At 48.4% G+C, this 24,426-nt stretch overlaps 1 protein-coding gene across 6 annotated transcripts in view; it reads left to right on the top strand.

Annotated features, from left to right (window-relative positions):
* The window catches only part of CNGA3 (cyclic nucleotide gated channel subunit alpha 3), a 41,447-nt gene extending 21,556 nt beyond the window's left edge, over positions 1-19,891 (top strand). For 4 of the 6 annotated variants that reach the window (XM_027965727.2, XM_042245151.1, XM_060413953.1 and 1 more), the window contains exons 3-9: positions 1,445-1,558; positions 3,827-4,006; positions 7,228-7,281; positions 10,029-10,082; positions 11,363-11,470; positions 12,617-12,723; positions 16,936-19,891. In XM_027965727.2, the coding sequence (XP_027821528.2) occupies positions 1,445-1,558; positions 3,827-4,006; positions 7,228-7,281; positions 10,029-10,082; positions 11,363-11,470; positions 12,617-12,723; positions 16,936-18,320 (2,002 nt within the window). In that variant the 3' untranslated portion in view covers positions 18,321-19,891. The remainder of the gene's footprint in view (positions 1-1,444; positions 1,559-3,826; positions 4,007-7,227; positions 7,282-10,028; positions 10,083-11,362; positions 11,471-12,616; positions 12,724-16,935) is intronic. The other 2 variants (XM_042245153.2, XM_042245152.2) reach the window with 2 other exon arrangements.
* Positions 19,892-24,426: the final 4,535 nt, after the last annotated feature.

The following is a 24,426-nucleotide window of genomic DNA, read 5'->3' as shown; positions in this document are numbered from 1 at the left end:
TTTCCTCCAAGGAGCAAGCATCTTTTAATTTTATAGCTGCAGTCACCATCTGCCTCAGCCATGTCCTATTCAACTTTTGTTTTAATTAGAAAATACAGAAGGCAGATTCATGAGTGGGTGATAGCAGGCTTTGAAATGGGATGGGATGGCATTCAAATCTCAGTTTTTCCCGAAAGTTATTTAATCTCCCTGGACCTCGGTTTCGTTCTTAGAACGTTGTCATGTGATTTAAGTAATAAAATGTAAGTGGCTGACATACAGTAAGCAGTCGATAAATGGCAGATACTTTATGCATCACTCTGTGTGTTTCCAGCAAAAAAAAAAAAAAGTATCCTCGATATGGGGAAGCTGAGGGAGAGAAGAACCTGCTGGCTGTCAGGGCTGAGCAGAGACTGCCTGGAGGAGACACGGTGTGGTAGGGAGCTCCCCCTGTGCTGGAGACAGCAGGGCTGTTGCAGAAAGGAAGAGGCAGCAGCTTGGCGGCTGGGTTGTGGAATTCTGACTTCTGATCACTCACTGGGGAGACACAGAGCCTTTACCCTGACAGTAATTCTTGCTTACTTCTTCAACCGTGTTGCCACCTTGTTAAGAAGGCTGATTAGGTTGGAATAGGTCATGTGATCAAATTAATTTGTCTTGCTTGGGCTCCTCAAGACTCGAAGGATGAAGTGCAAATCCTTAGAGGCCAGTGCCTGGATGGCTTTTAATCAGGCTGATCAGACTTCAGCCCCAGGAAGTTTTAAAGGGAAAGAAAGGAAAACAGGCTCCAACAGAGAGATCTTATTTCAGGAAATTCAACAAACACCAGGCTCTGCTAATGCTCAGACTTTTTGCCCTGAATTGCACAAGGGAAAGTCCTCCGCCCCTACCTTGGCAAAAGGGCACAGCAGAAGTGGACTTTTATTTGAAAGCACTATACAAATATGAAGCCAATTCATTACAGTATTTCAGGACCCTCCTCTTAATCAGTGGTTTCCTGCAGCACATACACACTGGGACAGAGGGCAAGGGAAGACCTCTTGAAGGAGGAGGCACTTGATCTAGCTTTAGAAGATAGGGTTTCAGCATGCAGAGATGTGTATGAACCAAAATCCTTGTTCTGGAATCCTCATTTGGAAACAACTGCTGTGGGTCCAGAGGCAGGCACGGTACCTCCCCGACCCCAACCCCCTGCCCTCGGTGCTCTAATAAGGACCACTTACTGCTGGATGGCCCCTTTCACCTAGGCTATGGGCAGTGGCCTCCTTGCCATAAAGGAAAGGCCACATTATCCTAGAAGCCAGGATCTGCTGGAACATGAACTGAAGTGTGGAGACCTGGGGTGAGGATCTCTGACAGCGGCGTTCCTCTTTAAGCAGAGCATCCGGCCATCTCGGTCCTCAACGTGTCCAAGAGGTGAATGAGCTGGAAACAAATTTCGCTTGCTGCATATTTGATTTCCTAGGACCCACTTGCCATGTGAGGAGACATCGTCAGCACTGCAGGAAGGCATTGCCATGGAGACTAGAGGACTGGCTGAATCCAGGCAAAGCTCCTTCACCAGCCAGGGTCCCACCAGGTAACTGACCGGTTTCAGCCCTCAGCTTGGCAAAGAGGAGACAGAGGCAGAAACAAGATAAGTCTTAGGAAGAAATGGTGCATGAGGGTGGGGTTGCAGATTTGGAGAAGAAAGGGGCAGGAGAGGCAGAGGCAGAAATCTATCAGGGAGTAATTTCCTCTTGGGTCAAGTATTCTGAGCTCAGAAAAATCTAAGAAAAACTGCCTTTATCTGAAATTTTTCTCATAAAAAATGATATCGAGGTACTTGTTCAATTCTGAAAGAATTCAGAAAAAAAAAAAAGCCTACCAGGGAAGTTTCAGAAAAGAATTCAGAAAGAAGGCCAGCCAGCCAGGGGGGGACTACGGGGTGGACTCCGGTGGCAGGCAGGTGGCAATGGCGGCTCTGTCTGAAATAGCCCCTGGCAGGTCCGCAGTCATAAGTGTCTAGACTTCATAGCACACATCCTTGCAGAAGCATTTGAAGGATTAACTAGGCTCTGAGCTCTGTCTCCGTTCTGATGACATCTGTCCTCCAGCATCAATAGCTGCACCACCTGGAGGATGTCATGTCGCCTCTCAAATCTTGTCTGAAGATGCACCTGGTAGCATGAGGGCTGCCGCAGAGCCCACACTGGACAGTCAGCAAATGCTGGGCTCATTATTTCCTTCCACTGATTTTTTTTTCATCCAAAGCCAGAGTTTCAAACAGTAGTGTGTTCTACAGTTTCTGCTTAACAGTATTTCAAAAAAATTAATTTGTCTAGTTATTCTTCATGTTTTTGATGGTGGAGGATTATTTATTTCGCTAGCTCCTTGTAGCTGGGCACTTAAGTGATTTGCAGTGGGTTTTTTCGTCTTATTAATAAAATGCTCTCTTGAGGCCTGTTGATTATAAGGATGAGAACACCTTCACCTCAAATGGAGAGGGGAAGGCTAGAGCAAGGCTGGAAAAAGCTATGATCCAGGCCACCTCATGGAAATGGAGATGGTGGGGCTGATGAGGGGCCCTGGGGAGGCAGCCGCCTTCCCTGTCTCGTTTCACTAACAGCACTCCATGATCCGTGTGCTCTTTCCTACGTGCCTCCTCCGTGTCTGGCTTTCTCTTCTCTCACCTCAGCGGGTACAGGCTGAAAACGGCCTGCACCATACGATCCTGAGCTGTAACACCCAAGCCCGTCTTGGAGTGGTTTTGAGTTCAGAGGCTTGAGTGACTGAGTCTCTGTGGGTCAGTCATCCGTTGCCCATCCCTGAGCCTGTTGGCCGAGGCTGGAGCTCTGTTCCACCCCTCAGCAGAGAGAGGACCTGAGTGGCTGGAGTGTCAGAGCAGAGAGGGTGGGCCGGGCAGGCACCTTGACATCCATCTGCTGCAGCAGCTATAAGCCTCTCCATTCTGTTTGTGGGATACTCCTGCACTGCATCTGTTTTTAGGCTATGGTCACAGGAGTGTGATGGGGATCAAAGTATGTGACAATTCATGACTCCATACCCGGTTGGTCACCACAGATTTGGGGGGACAGTGCCTTATACTGTGGGTGCCAAGTCAGGGAAACCAGACACCAAGAAACAGAGTTGAATCTCTCGGCCCAAACTCCCCCCACCCCCCTCACCTCCAAATGTCCCCCACCACTGCTGAGACTCAGGAGGTGGGGCTGAGGGGAGGTTTTACAGGGAAAGCTGGAGCTGAGATGAGCTCTAGGCATGTGGGCTGCCTGGGTTCAGGTGCTTGAGGCCTGGACCGGGTCTGCTGCAAGACAGAGGTCAGTACACACGGCAAAGGGACTTCTCCACAGGCCTGGAGGGAAAATAAAAGTTTGTATGAAAAGCAGTTCACAGGACAAGTGTTGGGGAAAGCCTAGGTTGTATCTGGGTGCTTCCTCCATTAAACTTGCTCTGAATTTTATCCCTATTTGGAAATTGTACTTTTTTTTGCTGTTCCTCTGCTTACCATTCATAACAAAGAGCTCTACATGGGGCAAAAGGAAAAATGAGCAGAAAAACTTGCTAAGGCCCCAGTGGAAGGATCATGCCTTTGATGGAGTCCAGGCATTAAAGTGACAAAGCCACAGTGAAAATAGTATCTCTCATGGAGGAAGCTCCATCCCAGGTGGCAGAGGAGGGAGGAAGAAGCAGTCCTGGGGAGTGGGGGGCAGGGGCGGGGTTAAACCTGAGCCTGCCGCCTGCCGAGGGGGTCCTGTCCTGCCGGCATCACTGCCCCTGCCCCCACCCCCTGGGAGGGGGCTTCCGCCTCCTTCCACTGCGCCCTGCCTGCCCATCTGTGTCCTTCCAGGTTGTCACGCCTCATCATCTCGCTCCGTGCCTGGACCGCCAGGCACTTACACCGGGAGGACCAGAGGCCCGACTCTTTGCTGGAGCGTTTCCGCGGAGCCGAGCTCAAAGAGGTGTCCAGCCGAGAAAGCCATACCCAGTTCAATGTGGGCAGCCAGGAGCCACCAGACAGAGGCAGAAGGTAAGGGAGACGGGGCCACTTGTACCAGATGGGGCTGGAAGCACTTGTGGCTCATGTGGCCCAGTGTGGATTAACCCAGCTGGAGCATCAGTGCCCAGGTATTCCCTGAAGAAAGGGTCTGTTCTGGGGTTACACTGTGTGCTCTAAGCGTCTCCGTCAGACTTCAAGAAGCCCTGCAGGAGATGAGCCCTTTAATCTGAGGCCCTAGCCTCAACTGAGCTCTGACCCTGTCCTCTGCAGAGCCCCCCTAGAACCCCCTGCTGATGGTGCATTCAGAATCACACCTGCAGGACGTTGGCCTCACCAGTCTCTCCATCAAAGGACCCTCATCCTACTCTGCACTGTGACCTCTCTTGCTAGAAAACTGAGGCTTTTGTACCACTAGCCTCGGGGAGTACCTACATGGTACCCACAATTTTATGGATGGGTATAGGTGCATTCTTCTGGGGAAAAGATCTGAAGGTTGGTTAGAACCTTCAAGGGGAACCTTCCACCCCCAGGTTAGGTTGAGAACAATGAGGGGACGACAAGTGGGCCTGGGGGGAATGGGGAGAGTGTTTGCTTTTCATTAGGAGAAGGGTCTGCAGAACAAGGGCTCTGAGCACCTTGCCTGGCTCCCTACCCAGCGGGGAGCTTGTGGCTGGTGCTGTGGGGTGCAGGCACACGGAGAAGTTTGCAGGGGCTAGACTGATATCCCCTGCTCCCCCGCCCCACACAGAGCTGCTGCCTCCCCTCCCCATCCCCTCTAGTGCTCTTGAGAAGCACCCAGCTTCTGGTCAGTGGGAGACCACTGAGCCACCACGGGTTGAATCGGTTGTCGATCAACAACAGAAGGTCTCTTTAAGACCCCGTAGCAGTAGGAGAGGTAAGCCTGTGGGGGAAGCAGACCTCCTCTCAGCCTCACAAACAGGAGGACACTTGCTCAGAACTTGCTTTAAGGGAAAGGGGGGCTTGAACAAGATCGTTAAGCTGAATTCTCTAGGTCATGCCAGGATTTAAAAGACATAAAAAGAAGGGTGAAAAGAAGCATGGTTGTTGCAGAACTGACAGTCCCTATGTCATTTGATAGAGAAAATGCTGTTTCTGAGTCAAAGAAACAGAAGGGCTCAGATATGGCACCTCAAACAGGCAGAGAAAGCCCCTGGGGAGTGAAGGCTCTGAAGCTTTGGGGAAAACAGGATGGATCTTCTCAGAGCTTCAGTTTTATTTCCAGATTGGGGTGGGGTGGGGGTATATTTTTATTACAGGTCGGGCAGTACATTGTGAAATGTGCAAGGCATACAAGCATGCTTAAGATAAAATATGACAGTTCAAAGAAATGTCTCGCTAGTGACATTAGGAGGTCTGCATTCGTCTTCCCTGCTGAGGAAGGCATGAGAATTGCTGGCTGAGAGGCAGAGGTCCAGTGGAGCAGCATTTTTGGGCTACTGTTTCACATGAGCTTGGACAACAAACCCTTGGTTTCCTGGGCTGTGAGAAGGGCGCTGTGGAGGGGCTGAGCGCTGGGACATGTGCAGGCTCCCAGAGCTGAGCATCCCTGGGAGGGAGCTCTAGGACCACACGGCACACGTGCTGTTCACTGCTGAGCCAGAGAGACAGGAGTGATGGAGGCTAAGGAAGAGGGGAACATGAAGAAGCGGGGTGGGGCAGGGATGGTGTGTGGCAGGGAGGTAGGGTGCAGGGAGCAGAGAAGCGGTAGGGAGGGAAGGAGGTTTGTTAGCAAGTCAACAAACTGGTTCAGTTCCTTTGGGGCAAGCAAAGACTTCCTTGGCTTATCTGATCAAACTGTCTTCTCCACAACTTGAGATTCATGGGGACGAACGCTAGACTCTGCACATTTCCCTGTGTGACCAGATAAGTAGAGGGTTGAGCTAGGACCCCATCAGGGCCAGGTCCCAACTTGCCACCAATGCCTGATTAACTCACTGGACGGTTCAGGGTGGGCAGGTGAATGCGGTGATGCAGGATGGGAGCAGAGTAATCAGGGAGGCTTCCTGGTGGAAGAAGACCTTGAATTTTCAAGGCCAAGTCCTATTAGCAAAGCAAAATGTATGCAGAAGTGGGTCTTAGTTCTCCTAGGGGTTTGGCCCAATGAGATTATGGGCACAGGGGTGTGGCAATCACATGCCACTGCACCCCAGAAGCCTAAACTTTCCTTTGTAATAGCACAGCTTTGATTTCTCGGGGGATTTTCAGATGGTAAATTAATCCCGAAAAAAGCTATTAGAGCCACATCCTGAATGGAGGGAGGGAGGCATGGGCAGGGCATGCAGAAGTACCAAAAAAAGTGTTTGGCTAGATGTTCGACATCAGAGGAGAGGTGCTTTGAGAGGCAGTCTGGAGAGTCCCAGGCACTGGCTGTGGCCCCCAGAACTCCTGTCCTGCGACTGGTCTGCAGTGACCACAGACAGGCAAGCCGCCCTCCAGCCCTGTGAGGCCAGGCTGGCTTTCTTAAACCAGCTGTCACACACGTGAACTGGCAGCTGAGCTCACAAGGATCACGCCTTTTCCTAAAGAACGCCACCAAGAACTGCCCAGTCCAGCTTTAAATAAACATTGCTGGGTGCAAAACCAATCCCCACCTTCTACAGGATTCTCACATAGATCTGGGTAGTGGGCCCTGAAGTTTTAAGGTGAATGTTGGGGACAGGGGTGGGGAGGATGGGCTGAACCCTGGGGCAGCTCTGCCCTCGGTCTATTTTTGGCCCTAAGAATCAGAAGCGACCCCTGCGATAGGGTGTCTGAGGGAGGGGCCCTGTGAGAACCTCGTCCCTGCCGACCCTCTCAAAGTGCTGCTGCTGCTGCTAACTCTGTCCACCTTGGCCCAAGGCACTCAGCCTGTTCCCCCAGGAGCACCCGGGGGCGGGCGCCATGCTGGGTAGCCTCCCTGCCCTCCGTAGTGTCTGGTGCACTGCCTGGCACACGCTTAAACGTGAGAGGAATTGAGGCCAGGGTGCTGGATGGGATTCAAAGAGGCACTCCCCATTTATTCAGAATCCTCACGCTACCCAGTGTCCATCTTCTCCTCTACTCCAAGGCATTCACCAGCACAAACTGGTCACACACACAAAAGAAGTTTGTCCCCAACGATAACAATTCCCTGTGATCAAACTGCGTGGAAAGGCCCAGGAGACAGGGGATGGGAGTCCCAGAATAACTGCCTGAGGGCAAGGGGTCCCCAGCAAGCGGACCGAGTTCGGATTCTCTTTGCCTTCCCACAGTGACTGGCCCCTGGCCAGAAACAACACCAACACCTGCAACAACTCGGAGAAGGAGTGAGTACCTCGGCCCCCTCCCACTCCCCGCCTCCGCCCTCCTGCTGCGGACACCCCAGCTGTGTCTCCCTCCTCAGTCCTGCTGCCTCTGCCACACCCGCCAGACCCTGCTAGAACCCTGCTCCTGGCATTGGAAACCCGTCCCCATGGACAAACGTGGGGAGGGACCTGTTTGGTGAGACTTGCTTGGGCAGGTCCTCTCTTCTGTGTCTTGCATTGTTCTTATTTATAAAGTGAAGGAGTTGGACGGGTAAACATTTTCAGTGCCAGCACCCTCTGTTGCTACGTATCTGAAGGTGCAAAGCTGGGGTCCCTTTACTGAGCATTGGATCTTCTCCTTCGTGATAAGAATGTACTTTTCATTCTGCCTCCTCAAGCTCCTGTGTGCCAGGGAAATGCTCTTGTCTTAAGGCTAATGTGGGCCCCTTTGGAGGATGTGATCAGGATGTAATCAGTGGAAAGAGGAAATTTAAATATTTCCAGAGAGCAACCTCTTAAAACACTGGCCCACTGCAATTGTTTCCTACCACCTGATGCTGAGCTGGCAGAGAAGTTTGATGTGTGATTCTGGCAACGCCATCCAAAATCCCAAACAGGGAGTGTCTATGTGGTGTGACCATTTATATGTGTGAACACGTGTGCACGTGGGCCCCGTTCTCCAGCCTTCCTTTATGGAACACCACGGGGATAGGTAGGGAAGGGGGTGGTCTCAGTTGGAGCCTAGGAGGACAATATCAGCAAGCAATGCCAATTTCTTGACTTCCAGTTGACAGAGAACTATGCCAAGGCTTTTTCTTGTTATTTCCCTTTGTTCTGATTGAATTTTTGTTTCTGTTTCCCTCCGCGAACATTAGTTGCATTGGGGGTTTTTTGGTTGTTGTTGTCTTTTAAATTTATTTCTTTAATTGAAATAAGTTTACAATGTTGTGTTAATTTCTGGTATACAGCAGAGTGATTCAGTTTTATATATTTATATACTTTTTCAGACTCCTTTCCATTGTGGTTTATCACAGGATATTGAGTATAGGTTCCTGTTCTATGCAGTAGAAACTTGTTCTTTATCCATGCTATATATAATAGTTTGCATCTGCTAATCCCCAATGCTTAATCCATTTCTCCCTTGAAGTGAAAAAAAGAAGGGCTTCCCAGGTGGCTCAGACAGTAATAATGCCTACAATGCAAGAAATCCAGGTTCAGTCCCTGGATTGGGAAGATCCCCTGGAGAAGGGAATGGCAACCCATTTCAGCATTCTTGCCTGGAGAATTCCATGGACAGAGGAGCCTGGTGGGCTGCAGTCTATGGGGTCACAAAGAGTTGACCTGATCTCAAACTCCTAATCGAAATTGGGACGTCAAATCCAGAGACCCAAATGTCAGAAAAACAAAATGATTTAATCTGCAAAATGATAGCTGTTTCGAAATGTGCTTGATGTCAAGGCAAACCTGACATCAAACACCCTTGAAAGCCCTGCAGCTGAGTAAAGACTCAGGACCCCGGACTGGGCGGAGGTCTTGTGGGTGGGTCTCCGACCTGGGGCTAGGATGTGGGCAAGGATGGGGGTGGATGCGGTCGGCTGCATCAGGCTCTGATAAATCTTTTCAGAGGGGCTCATACCATGGGTCCAAGGACCAAAGGACAAAACTGGGAACTGTTCCCAAATGGGGCCACCTGGGCACAAAGATACAGAAGTAATTCTTATGGACACCTTCCCCCACTCTTCCACCACATTTATGTCATTCTCGCTTAGTCCATGGGTTCTGAAAATTTCCTTCTCCTGATCAAATTGTTCTCAGTCAAAGCCACCATCAATTCATAGCTCTGTGCAGGTCCCCTGAGTCAGTGCTGGGTGTATTCGGGGCACAGATGGATGGCACAGGGTCTTCCCTAGGCCTCAGCAGGTTGGTAGCCAGAGGAAAGGCGGAAGCTTGTAACCCAGGCCACAAATCCTGAACAAGGGTGGCAGAGCCTGGTGTAATTAAACTCCCAGCAGGGCTCAGTTGCCCAATAAGCTTGTGGGCAGCGCCCTCTGCTGGTGTCTTGGCATTAAGACTTCAGCTGCCGAAAGACCAGTAGATTCAAGAGAACAGACTTACCAATTATAACTTTTTGTTTCTACTCAATCTATTAATATGCTCACTGTCAAAAACTTGGGACACAGAAAAGCACCCATGAGCACACAACCACAAAAGTATACTCTGTGTTAACAACTGAACCCCAGTATCAGAGAAACACATGTTGGCAAATACACCTCCAAGTTTTCTCTAGGTCTATGTATCGAGAATATAGATGGGTAGATAAATAGATGCATACATACATACATGCTAAGTCACTTCACTCGTGTCTGACTCTTTGTGACCCCATGGACTGGCTCCCCGATCCTCCAGGCAAGAATACTGGCATGGGTTGCCGTTTCCTTCTCCAGGGGATCTTCCCGAACCAGGGATCAAACCCACGTCTCTTATTTACCGCTAGCACCACCTACATGCTATACATTTAATATATATACTGGTTAAGAGCATTTGTATCCCAACTCAGCTACCTAAGAGCTTTGTGACCTTGGGCAAGTTACCTGACCTCTCTGTGCATCAGCTTCCTGACATTATTATTATTGAAATCAGTAAGCTCGCTTCACCCCAGTGTGCTGGAAAGATGAGTTTCCTGCACCACGCCCTCTCCTCCAGTCACAGTGGCCTGCCCTCTCCCCGTGGTATACGAAAATTGCTAAGTATCACCCTGTGTCATCCAGTGACAAGGCGAAAAAGGAGGAGAAAGAGAAAAAGGAAGACCCCAAGAAAGAGGAGTAAGTACTAAGAGAAACTGCCCCCAAAGAGGGGAAGTTCTGGGGTCACAGCATGCCTGGTCCCTCCCCGGGGAGGAGAGAGGGCCTGACCCAGTGGGGCCTCGGGGTCAGCCCTGGAGAGGGGGCTGCTTAGGGCTATGGAAAAGGACTTGATTTCAGGCAGGGATCAGGCCTGCTGAGATCATGTGAGGGTCTCATTCTGCGGGGAAAGTCGGGGACCTCAGAGTGGGGCTTGTAGGTAGGCAGGGTGGTCTGCAGCCCCGGGTGGGCAGCTGGGGACTTCCCTGGGAGCCTGCTCCAGTGCCCTCTCCTGGGTCTTTCTGTTTGCCCACCATGTCATCTTCACAGTTGGGATATGAGGAGCCCCTCCCCTGGGCACTAGAAAATACCATGTTCACAAACTAATTCAAACCCAGTGATGATGAGTCTTGGTGGTTGGGAATGTCCAAAGCCCCGTCAGTGAGAAACTGATCTTGCATTTGCTGAGTTGAGGGGCAGAAAGGCAACCCAGGATGTCCTCTGGGGCGCAGGAGCAGCTCTGCAGGCCTAGTGGGCATGGTAGGGAGCTGGCATGGGGGAGGAGACAGGTGGACCCAAAGAAAAGATCTCCAGTACCACCTATAAATTCTAACCCTCTGAAAATCCTGAAAAGGAAAGCAGAAAGCACCCTAAGCTATTTCTTCCACTCAGTCTTGGCTGACATAACTGCAGTGATTCCCAGGTTGGTGGTTTTCAGTGGGAGGCAGGATCCCAGTGCTCAGAAGTGAGGCTTTAGAACATCTGCACAAATGCAGTTAGTGAAGTGGACAGAGCACCGTCCTGAAGGGGAGCCCCGGGGTCCCAAGGTCAGTCCAGAGAGGAGCTGCCTCAGAACCGCCTGGGGCGAGGGTCAAATGCACATTTCCAGACCCCAGCCCGGGAGGGATCTGGGTGCGCCTGGGAACTTGCATTTTCCCAAAGCTTCCCTGAGGTGGTTCCAATATCACTGTGCTCCGCTTTCTTCCCTGGTACCCTGCAGTGCCTGGATGATACCGCAGGGCACGTGGGAATGTCATCACCATGGTTTTAGAGTTACCGTGGCTTCCTGGGGCTGTCAGAGAAGGCCCTCTACAGGGACACCCACATGACCCCCGCTGAGATTGATACCACCCTATCTGGGAAGTCATCTCTTCCGCTGCAGCCCACAGCTGCCCTGGGGTCTGTAAGCTAGACCAGGTCTCTAAACCCCTCCAGAGCTGCAGACTTCCAACACACTGCGCTGTTTGTGTGGGCATTCCCAGGAAGAAGAAGGACAGCGTGGTGGTGGACCCTTCCAGCAACATGTACTACCACTGGCTGACCGTCATCGCCGTGCCTGTCTTCTACAACTGGTGTCTGCTCGTGTGCAGGTAGCGGAGAGGGGCAGCTAGGGACAGAGCTCTGAGTGCCCGGGGGCTACCCTCCGGCTAGATGTGCCTCAATCTCTCTGTCCACAGTCGCTCAGTAGTATCCGACTCTTTGTGACCCCATGGACTATAGCCCACCAGGCTCCTCTGTCCATGGGATTCTCCCCGCAAGAATACTGGAGTGGGCTGCCATGCCCCCCTCCAGGGCTCTGTCCATAAGGAAGGGCTCAAAGCAGCACCGGTGGGGACCTGTGTTTGAGATCAAAGCAAAGGGCCTGGCACCCTGGAGCCTTCCTAACTGAGTCACAGGAGGAAGATGCAAGAGCGAGTTTTTGCTCTCCTGAGGGGAAGTGGGAGGGGTGGGTCACTCCTGAGCTGACCTGCAGGACGGTGGTATAGGTAGCAGGTGGTGTTCTCCGCTGGTTGTGGGCTTTCTTGTTGGTTTTCTATTAATTCTTATTGGCGTATAGTATATTTACAATGTTGCGTTAGTTCCAGGGGTTCAGCAAAATGAGTCTGTTACATACGTACATACATCTACTGATTTTTAGTTTGTTTCCCTGTGTAAGTCATACAGAGAGTTGCCTGAGCTATACTATAAGTCTTTATTAGATGTCTTATTAGTTACTTTATATATAGCAGTATGTATATGTCCATCCCAGTCTGGACCAACCTCACCCACCAGGGGGCAGACACCAGAGGGGGGCTTTGGGCTTTCTGAGCTGTTTGGGGTGCATGGTGAGCTACTATTTTGTGGGGGAGATGTGACTTGTTCCATTGTTAATCTCTAGAAGTTGTTGTATCTTTGTTGGCATTTGGCCCCAGAAAGGGCAAATTCTCAGCCCCTTCATCTGACTCTACCACTGAGGCCTGGAAAAACTGCCCCCTCCCCAGTGTGGGGAAGGGCCATCACTTACTGTCAAGAGGCAACGGGGCCCACTCTTTGGGGTCAGTCTCAGCTCTTCTTAGGAGGTCTGTGACCTCGAGGCAGAAAAGCTTCTGAGCGCCCGGGCCCCTCATCGAGGCCATGGGTGGGGTGCTGGGGTACAGCACTGCAGGCTGGGCTGCTGGCGGGATGAACTGAGCCCCAGTTTGTAGCGCTGCCCACCCTGGGCCCTTCCCTACACGGCCCTTCTTGCACTTTTCTAGGGCCTGTTTCGATGAGCTCCAGTCCGAGCATCTGATGCTTTGGCTGGTCCTGGACTACTCAGCAGACATCCTCTATGGCGTGGATGTGCTGGTCCGAGCCCGGACAGGTGAGTGGGCCTGGGCCCCGGGTCCTAGATCCCACAACATGCAACAGTCGGGGGGTGGGGGTGGGGGTGCTGAGGCCTGGGGGCAGGTTCAGGGAGATCCAGAACAGTCACCCTTGGGGTTCCTCTTCGTGGACAGTCAGAAAAGCCAGGGTATGTTACCCGTGGCTTTCAGAGTAGGTGTAATATACAGAGAACTAAAATCTGAAATAGGGTCTAGGAGGGTGTGATTTCCTTCAGATTAAGACAGCCTGTGAGCTGCGATCCTCTGCCAGAGTGCTGTGCAGCAACAGAATACAAAGGATCTATAGGAAATGAAAAATAACTATCCCCATATGCAGACCACCTAAGCCACACCTCCAGCGCAACCCACAGGTCCACTCCCACCCCCACCCCACTTAAGAAACCAGCCCAGCTTCAGGGAGCCAGCAAAGATGGCTGTGACTTGTCTCACTGCCTAGTGCTGCTGCTGCCCGAGCCCCAGTAAAGTCTTGCTTGAATTCCTGGTCTTTCCTGGTCTGGTCTCTCACCAGTTTCTGCTGATTAAAGAGTCCAAGGACCCCAGTCAGTAACAAGACCACCTCTAGCTGTGAGCTGGGCCTAAAGCTACACCCATGCCTCAGTCTCCAAGCTGTGCATCCTTGAGGATCCTCTTTCTGATTTGCACAAAGACATTACATAAGCTGGCAGCAGCCCTGCTTGTCACTTCCAAGGTTTTTTTTTTGTTTGTTTTTGTTGTTGTTGTTGTTTTTAAATTTTTATTTTTACTTTATTTTACTTTACAATACTGTATTGGTTTAGCCATACATTGACATGAATCCACCATGGGTGTACATGTGATCCCAAACGTGAACCCCCCTCCTACCTCCCTCCCCACAACATCCCTCTGGGTCATCCCTATGCACCAGCCCCAAGCATGCTGTATCCTGCATCGGACATAGACTGGTGATTCTATTCTTACATGATATTACACATGTTTCAATGCCATTCTCCCAAATCATCCCACCCTCTCCCTCTCCCTCTGAGTCCAAAAGTCCGCTGTACACATCTGTGTCTTTTTTGCTGTCTTGCATACAGGGCCATCATTGCCATCTTTCTAAATTCCATATATATGTGTTAGTATACTGTATTGGTGTTTTTCTTTCTGGCTTACTTCACTCTGTATAATCGGCTCCAGTTTCATCCATCTCATCAGAACTGATTCAAATGAATTCTTTTTAACGGCTGAGTAATACTCCATTGTGTATATGTACCACAGCTTTCTTATCCATTCATCTGCTGATGGACATCTAGGTTGTTTCCATGTCCTGGCTATTATAAACAGTGCTGCAATGAACATTGGGGTACATGTGTCTCTTTCAGTTCTGGTTTCCTTGGTGTGTATGCCCAGCAGTGGGATTGCTGGGTCATAAGGCAGTTCTATTTGCAATTTTTAAGGAATCTCCACACTGTTTTCCATAGTGGTGGTACTAGTTTGCATTCCCACCAACAGTGTAGGAGGGTTCCCTTTTCTCCACACCCTCTCCAGCATTTATTGCTTGCAGATTTTTGGATCGCAGACATTCTGACTGGTGTGAAGTGGTACCTCATTGTGGTTTTGATTTGCATTTCTCTAATAATGAGTGATGTTGAGCATCTTTTCATGTGTCTGTTAGCCATCTGTATGTCTTCTTTGGAGAAATGTCTATTTAGTTCTTTGGCCCATTTTTTGATTGGGTCACTTATTTTTCTGGAATTGAGTTGCATAAGTTGCTTGTATATTTTTGAGATTAGTTGTTTGTCAGTTGTTTCATTTGCTATTATTTTCTCCCATTCAGAAGGCTGTCTTTTCACCTTGCTTATATTTTCCTTTGTTGTGCAGAAGCTTTTAATTTTAATTAGATCCCATTTGTTTATTTTTGCTTTTATTTCCAGAATTCTGGGAGGTGGATCATAGAGGATCCTGCTGTGATTTATGTCGGAGAGTGTTTTGCCTATGTTCTCCTCTAGGACTTTTATAGTTTCTGGTTTTACATTTAGATCTGTAATCCATTTTGAGTTTATTTTCATGTGCGGTGTTAGAAAGTGATCTAGTTTCATTCTTTTAAAAGTGGTTGACCAGTTTTCCCAGCACCACATGTTAAAGAGATTGTCTTTACTCCATTGTATATTCTTGCCTCCTTTGTCAAAGATAAGGTGTCCATATGTGTGTGGATTTATCTCTGGCCTTTCTATTTTGTTCCATTGATCTATATTTCTGTCTTTGTGCCAGTACCATACTGTCTTGATGACTGTGGCTTTGTAGTAGAGCCTGAAGTCAGGCAAGTTGATTCCTCCAGTTCCATTCTTCTTTCTCAAGATTGCTTTGGCTATTCGAGGTTTTTTGTATTTCCATACAAATCTTGAAATTATTTGTTCTAGTTCTGTGAAAAATATGGCTGGTAGCTTGATAGGGATTGCATTGAATTTGTAAATTGCTTTGGGTAGTATACTCATTTTCACTATATTGATTCTTCCGATCCATGAACATGGTATATTTCTCCATCTATTAGTGTCCTCTTTGATTTCTTTCATCAGTGTTTTATAGTTTTCTATATATAGGTCTTTAGTTTCTTTAGGTAGATATATTCCTAAGTATTTTAAATAAAATTCTAGCAATCAGAATCCAACAACACATTAAAAAGATCATATACCATGACCTAGTGGGCTTTATCCCAGGGATGCAAGGATTCTTCAATATCCGCAAATCAATCAATGTAATTCACCACATTAACAAATTGAAAAATAAAAGCCATATGATTATCTCAATAGATGCAGAGATGGCCTTTGACAAAATTCAACATCCATTTATGATAAAAAATCTCCAGAAAGCAGGAATAGAAGGAACATGCCTCAACATAATAAAAGCTATATATGACAAACCCACAGCAAACATTATCCTCAATGGTGAAAAATTGAGAGCATTTCCCCTAAAGTCAGGAACAAGACAAGGGTGCCCTCTTTCACCGCTACTATTCAACATAGTTCTGGAAGTTTTGGCCACAGCAATCAGAGCAGAAAAAGAAATAAAAGGAATCCAAATTGGAAAAGAAGAAGTAAAACTCTCTCTGTTTGCAGATGACATGATCCTCTACATAGAAAACCCTAAAGACTCCACCAGAAAATTACTAGAGCTAATCAATGAATATAGTAAAGTTGCAGGATATAAAATCAACACACAGAAATCCCTTGCATTCCTATACACTAATAATGAGAAAGTAGAAAAAGAAATTAAGGAAACAATTCCATTCACCATTGCAACAAAAAGAATAAAATACTTAGGAATATATCTATCTAAAGAAACTTCCAAGGTTTTTAAACTAAAAACTGTGCCGTGGTTGTGGATACAAACACCACCAGATCACAGCACAACCTTGGGCAGCTTTATAATACACAAAGCATTCCAAGCACATCTTGTTTTCTCATAAGAACTGCTGCAAGAGACAAGAAGCGCGGGTGGGATTATCTCCATCTTATTGCTTTAGAAACCAGGGCCCAGAAGTGCTGAGTGACCAGCCTGTGGGATCCTAACTCCCTGACCAGGGATGGAACCCACATCGCCTGCATTGAAAAGTGAAGTCTTAACCACTGGACCACCAGGGAATTCCCATGGGCAAGGCCATGTCCCATTAGTAACTGGTAAAGTCAATTTGCTAGGCCATGACCAGTGTTTTTAAAGTTTTTATTGTTAATATTTTCAAACATATAAAACTGAGGGAGCACTGTTAGGAATCCCCATGTACCCTCATCCAGCTCCAACTGTTATGAACACTTTCCTAATTTTGGTTCATTTATCCTCCCACACCCTGTTCTTGGATGGAGGTTTTTTAAAGTGACTCTCAGACAGTAACCATGTTAGCATGTAGCTTTAACCAGGACCCATTCTTTAGAATATAACTTCAATTTATCTCTTAAAATTTAATAATCTTTCTTCACTACTATCAAATACCCAATCCACATTCAAATTTACCCAACTGACCTGTATTTTTAATTGAATAAAATAGATTAGATGATCTGATAGAAAATACCAGAGCACGTTTCCTGTGATAATAGTGAGCATGGCTTTTGGAAATTGTTTCTATTATATATAAAAAAAAAACACATCCTGTGTAGTCACAAGGTAAAATATCTTTCTGTGGGCCACGACCATGAACAGGCAGCCTCTTTGATGCCCACGTGATCTGTCTTCTCCCTTAGGCTTCCTGGAGCAAGGCCTGATGGTCATGGACACCAGCCGGCTGTGGAAGCACTACACCAAGACCCTGCACTTCAAGCTGGACGTGCTGTCCCTGGTCCCCACAGACCTGGCTTATCTTAAGCTGGGCATGAACTACCCAGAACTGAGGTTCAACCGCCTGCTGAAGTTGCCCCGGCTCTTCGAGTTCTTTGACCGCACAGAGACAAGGACCAACTACCCCAACATGTTCAGGATTGGGAACTTGGTCTTGTACATCCTCATCATCATCCACTGGAATGCCTGCATCTACTTTGCCATTTCCAAGTTCATCGGTTTCGGGACCGACTCCTGGGTCTACCCAAACATCTCCAACCCAGAGTATGGGCGCCTCTCCAGAAAGTACATTTACAGTCTCTACTGGTCCACCTTGACCCTGACCACCATTGGGGAGACCCCGCCCCCTGTAAAAGACGAGGAGTATCTCTTTGTGGTCATCGACTTCCTGGTGGGCGTCCTGATTTTTGCCACCATCGTGGGCAACGTGGGCTCCATGATCTCAAACATGAATGCCTCACGGGCCGAGTTCCAGGCCAAGATCGATTCCATCAAGCAGTACATGCAGTTCCGCAAGGTGACGAAGGACTTGGAGACACGGGTGATCCGCTGGTTCGACTACCTGTGGGCCAATAAGAAGACAGTGGATGAGAAGGAGGTGCTCAAGAGCCTCCCCGACAAGCTGAAGGCCGAGATCGCCATCAACGTGCACCTGGACACCCTGAGGAAGGTCCGAATCTTCCAGGACTGCGAGGCGGGGCTGCTGGTGGAGCTGGTGCTGAAGCTGCGGCCGGCAGTGTTCAGCCCCGGGGACTACATCTGCAAGAAGGGGGACATCGGGAGGGAGATGTACATTATCAAGGAGGGTAAGCTGGCGGTGGTGGCCGAGGACGGCATCACCCAGTTCGTGGTCCTCGGCGACGGGAGTTACTTCGGGGAGATCAGCATCTTGAACATCAAGGGGAGCAAGTCCGGGAACCGCCGCACGGCCAACATCAGGAGCATCGGCTACTCGGACCTGTTCTGCCTCTCCAAGGATGACCTGATGGAGGCGCTCACCGAGTACCCCGAGGCTAAGAAGGCGCTGGAGGAGAAGGGGCGGCAGATCCTCATGAAGGACAACCTGATTGATGAGGAGCTGGCCAGGGCCGGGGCTGACCCCAAGGACCTGGAGGAGAAGGTGGAGCACCTCGAGACCTCCCTGGACACCTTGCAGACCAGGTTTGCGCGGCTCCTGGCCGAGTACAACGCCACCCAGATGAAGGTGAAGCAGCGGCTCAGCCAGCTGGAAAGCCAGGTGAAGATGGGCCTCCCGCCTGATGGGGATGCTCTGCAAACGGAGGCCAGTTAGCCCTGAAGACACAGGTGCCGTCTCCCGCCTCCCTGGGGCGGCGGTCAGCTCGACGCTGCCCGGCACGGGGCTCGCCGGGACCGCATTCTAGCTTTCCCCACCCTCTGTGAGCTGCGTGGCCTTGGGGCAGAGCCTTGGTTTTCCTCATCTAGACAATGGGACTCTTTATGTCTGTCCCAGTTAAGTGACAGGTTGCAGCGAACTCCTCAAGAAACGCTTCGTGAGGCAGGGTTTTGTGAAGTGTGAGATGTCTCCAGGCCAAGAGTATAAAAATGGGAGCACAGAAGTTTTTTGTTTTTTGTTTTTTAAATCCGTGGGGAATATTTAGACTCCTGAACTTCATTTTTTTGTAAATGGGAGGTTATTTACTTAACCACCCCTCCTGCCCCTCACTCCACCACCTCCTGATGAGGGAGTGGTAACCGAAGCTGAGAGTACACGTGGTAACTCAGATTGGATACGCGAAACAGCTTGGGCATATTTCTGACTTGGGTATCTCCTCATGTGTTCTTTCATGCCGTGACAGACAGGCACAAAGAACGAAGCCAGGTCATCCCGGCTGAGGCCATTTCAAGTCTGAGAAGCAAATCCAGGTGCCCTGCCATCAACTCCTGTGAAACCAGAATCTGTTTCCTGGCAAAGAGTATCTCCATTAGGGAAAGGGCCATCTCCTAACTCCCCGACAGGCTTCAAAGACAGCCTCTGTCCCAGTCCCTGAGTCGGGGCCCTGGGACAGCCTGTTCTGGCCTAGAGGGGAAAGTCATGTTGGGAAAGTTTCCCAAGTTGGAGGTTGGAATGGGGTCCTAAGGCAAACAAGCTGACCACTAAGACTTTCAAGGGACAAGACCCTTAGGCCATGTCTTTCCAAACTGTCCCTGCACCCTGGAACAGGAAGCCTCACTCTCCCTTGGAATTACATCCTGAGGCAAAGCTCTTAGACAAAAATGTGCAGAGTATCGACCTGGCTCTTTTTGTTTAATCCAGTATATAATATTACATTAAGATTTTAGAAGGTATCTATAGATTAGGGTTAATGGTCCATCCTCTGCTTCAAACACATTGTAAATTACCCAAGACAAGTCACTCTCCTGATGCAGGGAAGCCATATATGCAGGTTTTCCTGCTCCTCTCTCCAATCTCGTCTCCCCGTCTTCCTTCCTTCCTTCCCTTCTCTTCCTCCTCTTCTTCTTTCTTCCGATGCTCTTTCCTTCTCAGACAAGATGCCCCATGTCCTTTGGAAACCTCGAAGTCTCTGTGGTCTAAGTTGCAATCCATATGCTACATAACTGGGCCCTAATGTAGTTCATACAAAAAGTGCTGCCTTTTCAAGTATGCATTTTGGATTTACATGGGTCTGTTCTGGTTTCTGCTATGGATCATTTGACCATTTAAACTTTTTAAAAGAAATTTCAGAGCACTATTAAAGAAAGATCTGGTCCAAGCTCTTATCATCAGCACAATGTAACTAGCAACGTGTTATCAAAATGCACATGTTTTAAAAGCCTTAACTATTAATTCTGCCTACATTCATATTTGCACAGGAGAAATAGAGACCTGGATTTAAAAAAACACTGAATGGCTCCTGCTTCATGTTTTTTCATAAGTGAAAACTCACATGGTCACGTACCCTGGGGTATGTTTCTAGGGCAATGAGCCCGGCTTCCCCAAAGGAACGGGCACTGGTGAGCAGGTTTCACACAGGCACCGTGTGAGGGGATGTGTAGAAAAAGCAGGTAAGGAAAGGCAAACAAGCCTGTGACATTCGTCAGAGTGAGTAGCTCAAAGCATTGAGTTATATAAAATGTGTATCCCAGGCGGGATGCTAAGCCTGTTGGCAACATTTGTCCCAGGTCACCATGGGGGTGGTGGTCGGGCAGTCTAGGAAGGCATGGATATTCAGGAAGCCAGGTAAGCATTTCCCCAGATTTGTCCAATGCTTACACCCAAGAAGTCTGGATAATAAGTTAGAATATGGGCTTCGGTGTGAGGGGGTTGGGACTGCTCTTGTTCAAGTCACGACTCTGCCCCTCAGGCAGGTTATTTGACCTCACTATACCTGGCTTTCCTCGCCCAAAAAATGGGAACTACGTTGCCCGCCTCGCAAAGTTGTTGTGAACAAACTTTAAAATTATACAGTATAATGAAGATGGCCCTTCAACCTCTTGGGTGCAGAAAATGTCACATTATTATCCTGGAGGAATAAATGAACACAGTTTCATCTAGTTGGCCCTTGGCTGCCAAGGTTGCTGGGAAATTGTCTCAGATTGTTTTCAGGACTTCCATTCACTGTCTTGGAACCTGAGAAAGGGCTTGTGGGCTCCCAGTCCAGCCCGTGTGCTGCCCCTGCAGGCAGGCCCTCCCTCTGCACCGGGTCCAGCACGGGGGTCCACGCCAGGAGATAGCTTCTCTTTGTGCCTTCTATGGGAATCTAAACTCATAGGGGTGTGTTTGTGTGTATGTGTTTGTGTGTGTATCTGTCAGTCTCAGGAAAAACAGTCTCTGAGACAAGAAAGGAAGAAAACGCTGGTGATGTACAGACCCTTGACGTACAGACTGACTGCAGGCTCCCTGGCAGAACCCTGGGGAGGCGGGAGCTGGCCAGACCTTGCATGAGCAGGCTGGAGCTTTGGGTCTGAGGAACCCAGCCTGGTAAAGGTTCCGATACCTCAAACTTAGGAAGTCCCAGAGCTTCTAGACCTCAAGGAACCACACTGATATGCCAGGATATCCTGGCAGTAACCAGTAAAAAGAGCATCTGAAATTATTGGTAACTCAACTGGTTCAATATGAGAGAAGACTGCTCCATCCCCCTGAAGCACTAGCCCTCAAATATCTGCTGCTACCAACGCCCTAAGTTAGGCAGGGCCAGAGACTATTGTAACTTTGTTAAGCAAACTCTGGTCTGTCTAGAACCCCTCTGCCAGAGTTCTGTTAAATGGAAGCCAAGGCAGCTTCCTTTTCTGGGTCTGGGGGCCCAGAAAATACCCCAAGGAAGGAAATGCGAAATGAAAACCGTGAGGAATAAACTGGAGAAGAAAAATGCTTCTCTGAAGTGCAGGAAGTGATTTTGCCTAGTAAAGTTGACAACCCATACCTGTGACTTGACAACCCATACCTGTGACGTGGCAACCCTACTTCTGGCTCCATATTACAGGAAAGCTTCCACGTGTGTATACCCAGAGACAGACAAATGTTTACCGCAGCATTATTTTAATTAAAAAAAAAAAGGAAGATAACCAAAATACCAGAATTTAAGAACACCCTTGTAGCCCACAGCTATTACATGAGGGAGGGTGGAGAGCCTCTCTCCTTTTAATTTAAAACTGGAAGCATCCTGCAATCTCAGTCCTAAACTATGCCTTGGGACTGTATCATGGATCCGGACCTCAGGTATGGACCGAGACCAGACCTTGTCGTGGATGGTGCGTCAGCACCTCGGATCTTAACAGAGATGCTGGACCTGGATCTTGGATCTACATGTGCCTACTTTGTTCGACATGATGGTGGAAATGAAAGTCGGGGTCAGGAGAAGGTTGAAGTGAGGGTGATGGCAATTATAACCTTGAGACTGAGACTGAGGGTGTCGGGGTGAATACATGGAAGTTGGTGAGTCTAGGTGAGGGTAAAGGCGAGACTGCGGTGCGGAGCAGGAGTGAACGTAGGAGTGAGGGTCAGCCTGAGGGTGAGAGGAAAGCTGAACCCGACAGTGAGCGTGATGTTGAGCTTGAGCATGAGGACTGGGGTGAGCATGAGGACGAAGAACGCGGTGGCGAGTCCTGAGCCTAGACGTGCACCTTCAGCTACACTTGGACATCGGACCTTCATCTTTGACCTGGATTTGTCCAAGTTCTTACAGTTCACTAGACCAGCCAGTGGCCAAAACAGAAGGTAACTGATTATTCATGGTTATAATTATGTTTTCTTCATCCAACCCAATGAGATTATGGCTTCAATGTTAAAAATAATCAGTATTTTAACTGTCAGTCCATTTTGAGGTCCTGGGTATTGATTCCTCCCCACATCCCCAACATTCTATATTGCAAATTTTCAAACATGTAGCAAAATAGAAATAATTATGTGGTTAAACAACAATATACCCACCACCTAGATTCTACCATTTATATTTTAGTGTACTTATTTTATTACTACCCATCTATCCATTCTTCTATCCATCCATTAACGTGCCTAATTTTAAAATACATTTCAAAGCAAATTGCGGCTGCCATTATTCCTCCCAAATACTTCAACATGTGTATCATTGGAGTGTTGTGCTTACAGGTTCTTTTTTTTTTTTTCCTACTGAGACAAAACGCACGTGTGAACTGTGAAGCACACAGTAAGTGCCTGTCCTCTGAGCTCTGATCATTGTACAGCCTGCAACAGATGTAGAGCATTACCAGCACTCCAGAAAGTTCCACACTCTCCTTCTCAGGCAACCTCCATTCCGCTCTCAGAGGCAACCACCATGCCGAGTTGTTTCTATCATAGACTGCTGGTTTTTTAAAATAACAGAGACTTCCCTGGCAGTCCAGTGGCTGAGACTTCTCCTTCCAATGAGGGGGTGTGGGTTCAATCTTTGGTCGAGGAGCTAAGATCTCACATGCCACTTGGTCAATATACCAAAATATGAAACAGAAACAATACTGTAATTCAAAAGTGACTTTAAAAATGGTGTACATCAAAAAAAATCTTAAAAATAATAAAAATGTCTAACAAAAGTTTTATACTAACCTTTTATATGGAGCCCATGTGTCAGTGGTCATGGCTCTCAGTGGCTTTTTGTGAACGGTGATGGGAAGTGAGACACAGGATGGCTAGGGCCCTGATGGCTCAGTAAGAGGATCTTGCATTGCTAATGTTGTCGTTCAGTCACTCAGTCGTGTCCGACTCTTTGCAGACCCATGGACTGCAGCACGTCAGGCTTTCCTGTCCTTCACTATTTCCTGGAGTTTGCTCAAACCCATGTCCATTGAGTCAGTGATGCCATCCAACCATCTCACCCTCTGTCGTCCCCTTTTCCTCCTGCCTTCGATCTTTCCCAGCATCAGGGCCTTTTCAAATGAGTCAGTTCTTTGACCCAGGTGGCCAAAGTATTGGAGCTTCAGCTTCAGCATCAGTCCTTCCAATGATTATTTAGGACTGATCTCCTTTAGAATGGACTGGCTGGATCTCCTTGCAGTCCAAGGGACTCTCAGAAATCTCCAACACCACAGTTCAAAAGCACCAATTCTTCCATGCTCAGCTTTCTTTATAGTCCAACTCTCACATCCATACACGACTACTGGAAAAACCATAGCCTTGACTAGACAGACCTTTGTCGGCAAAGTAATGTCTCTGCTTTTGAAGATGCTGTCTAGGTTTGTCATAGCTTTTCTTCCAAGGAGCAAGCGTCTTTTTAATTTCATGGTTTCAGTCACCATTCGCAGCGATTTTGGAGCCCAAGAAAATAAAGTCTTCATTGTTTCCCCATCCGTTTGCCAGTAAGTGATGGAGACAGGTGCTGCGATCTTAGTTCTTTGAATGTTGAGTGTTAAGCCAGCTTTTTCACTCTCCTCTTTCACCTTCATCAAGAGGCTCTTCAGTGCCTCTTCGCTTTCTGCCATTAGGGAGATGCCATCCGCCTATCTGAGGTTATTGGTTTATCTCCCAGAATCTTGATTCCAGCTTGTGCTTCATCCAGCCTGGCATCTCACATGATGTTCTCTGCATATGTTAAATAAGCAGGGTGACAATATACAGCCTTGATGTACTCCTTTCCCAATTTGGAATCAGTCTGCTGTTCCATGTCCAGTTCTAACTGTTGCTTCTTGACCTGCATACAAATTTCTCAGGAGGTAGGTAAGGTGGTCTGATATTCCCACCTCCTTAAAGTTTATTGTGATCCACAGAGTCAAAGGCTTTAGCGTAGTCAATGAAGCAGAAGTAGATATTTTTCTGAAATTCTCTTGCTTTTTCTATGATCCAACCTCTTTGCTGATGAGTGCCCCAGAATCCAGGAATGGGAGCTGGCTTAGGACCAGAAAGTACCAATTCGCCTTGGGCAGGCATCAAGCTGGTATTTCACAGACCCAGGCTCTAATCAGCTAAGCTAACAGGAAGAGACTTG

Source organism: Ovis aries, chromosome 3, assembly GCF_016772045.2.
Source record: "Ovis aries strain OAR_USU_Benz2616 breed Rambouillet chromosome 3, ARS-UI_Ramb_v3.0, whole genome shotgun sequence".
NCBI lineage: Eukaryota > Metazoa > Chordata > Mammalia > Artiodactyla > Bovidae > Ovis > Ovis aries.
The sequence above is the reverse complement of the archived record's forward strand: the minus strand, read 5'-3'. Positions and strand labels throughout refer to the sequence as shown.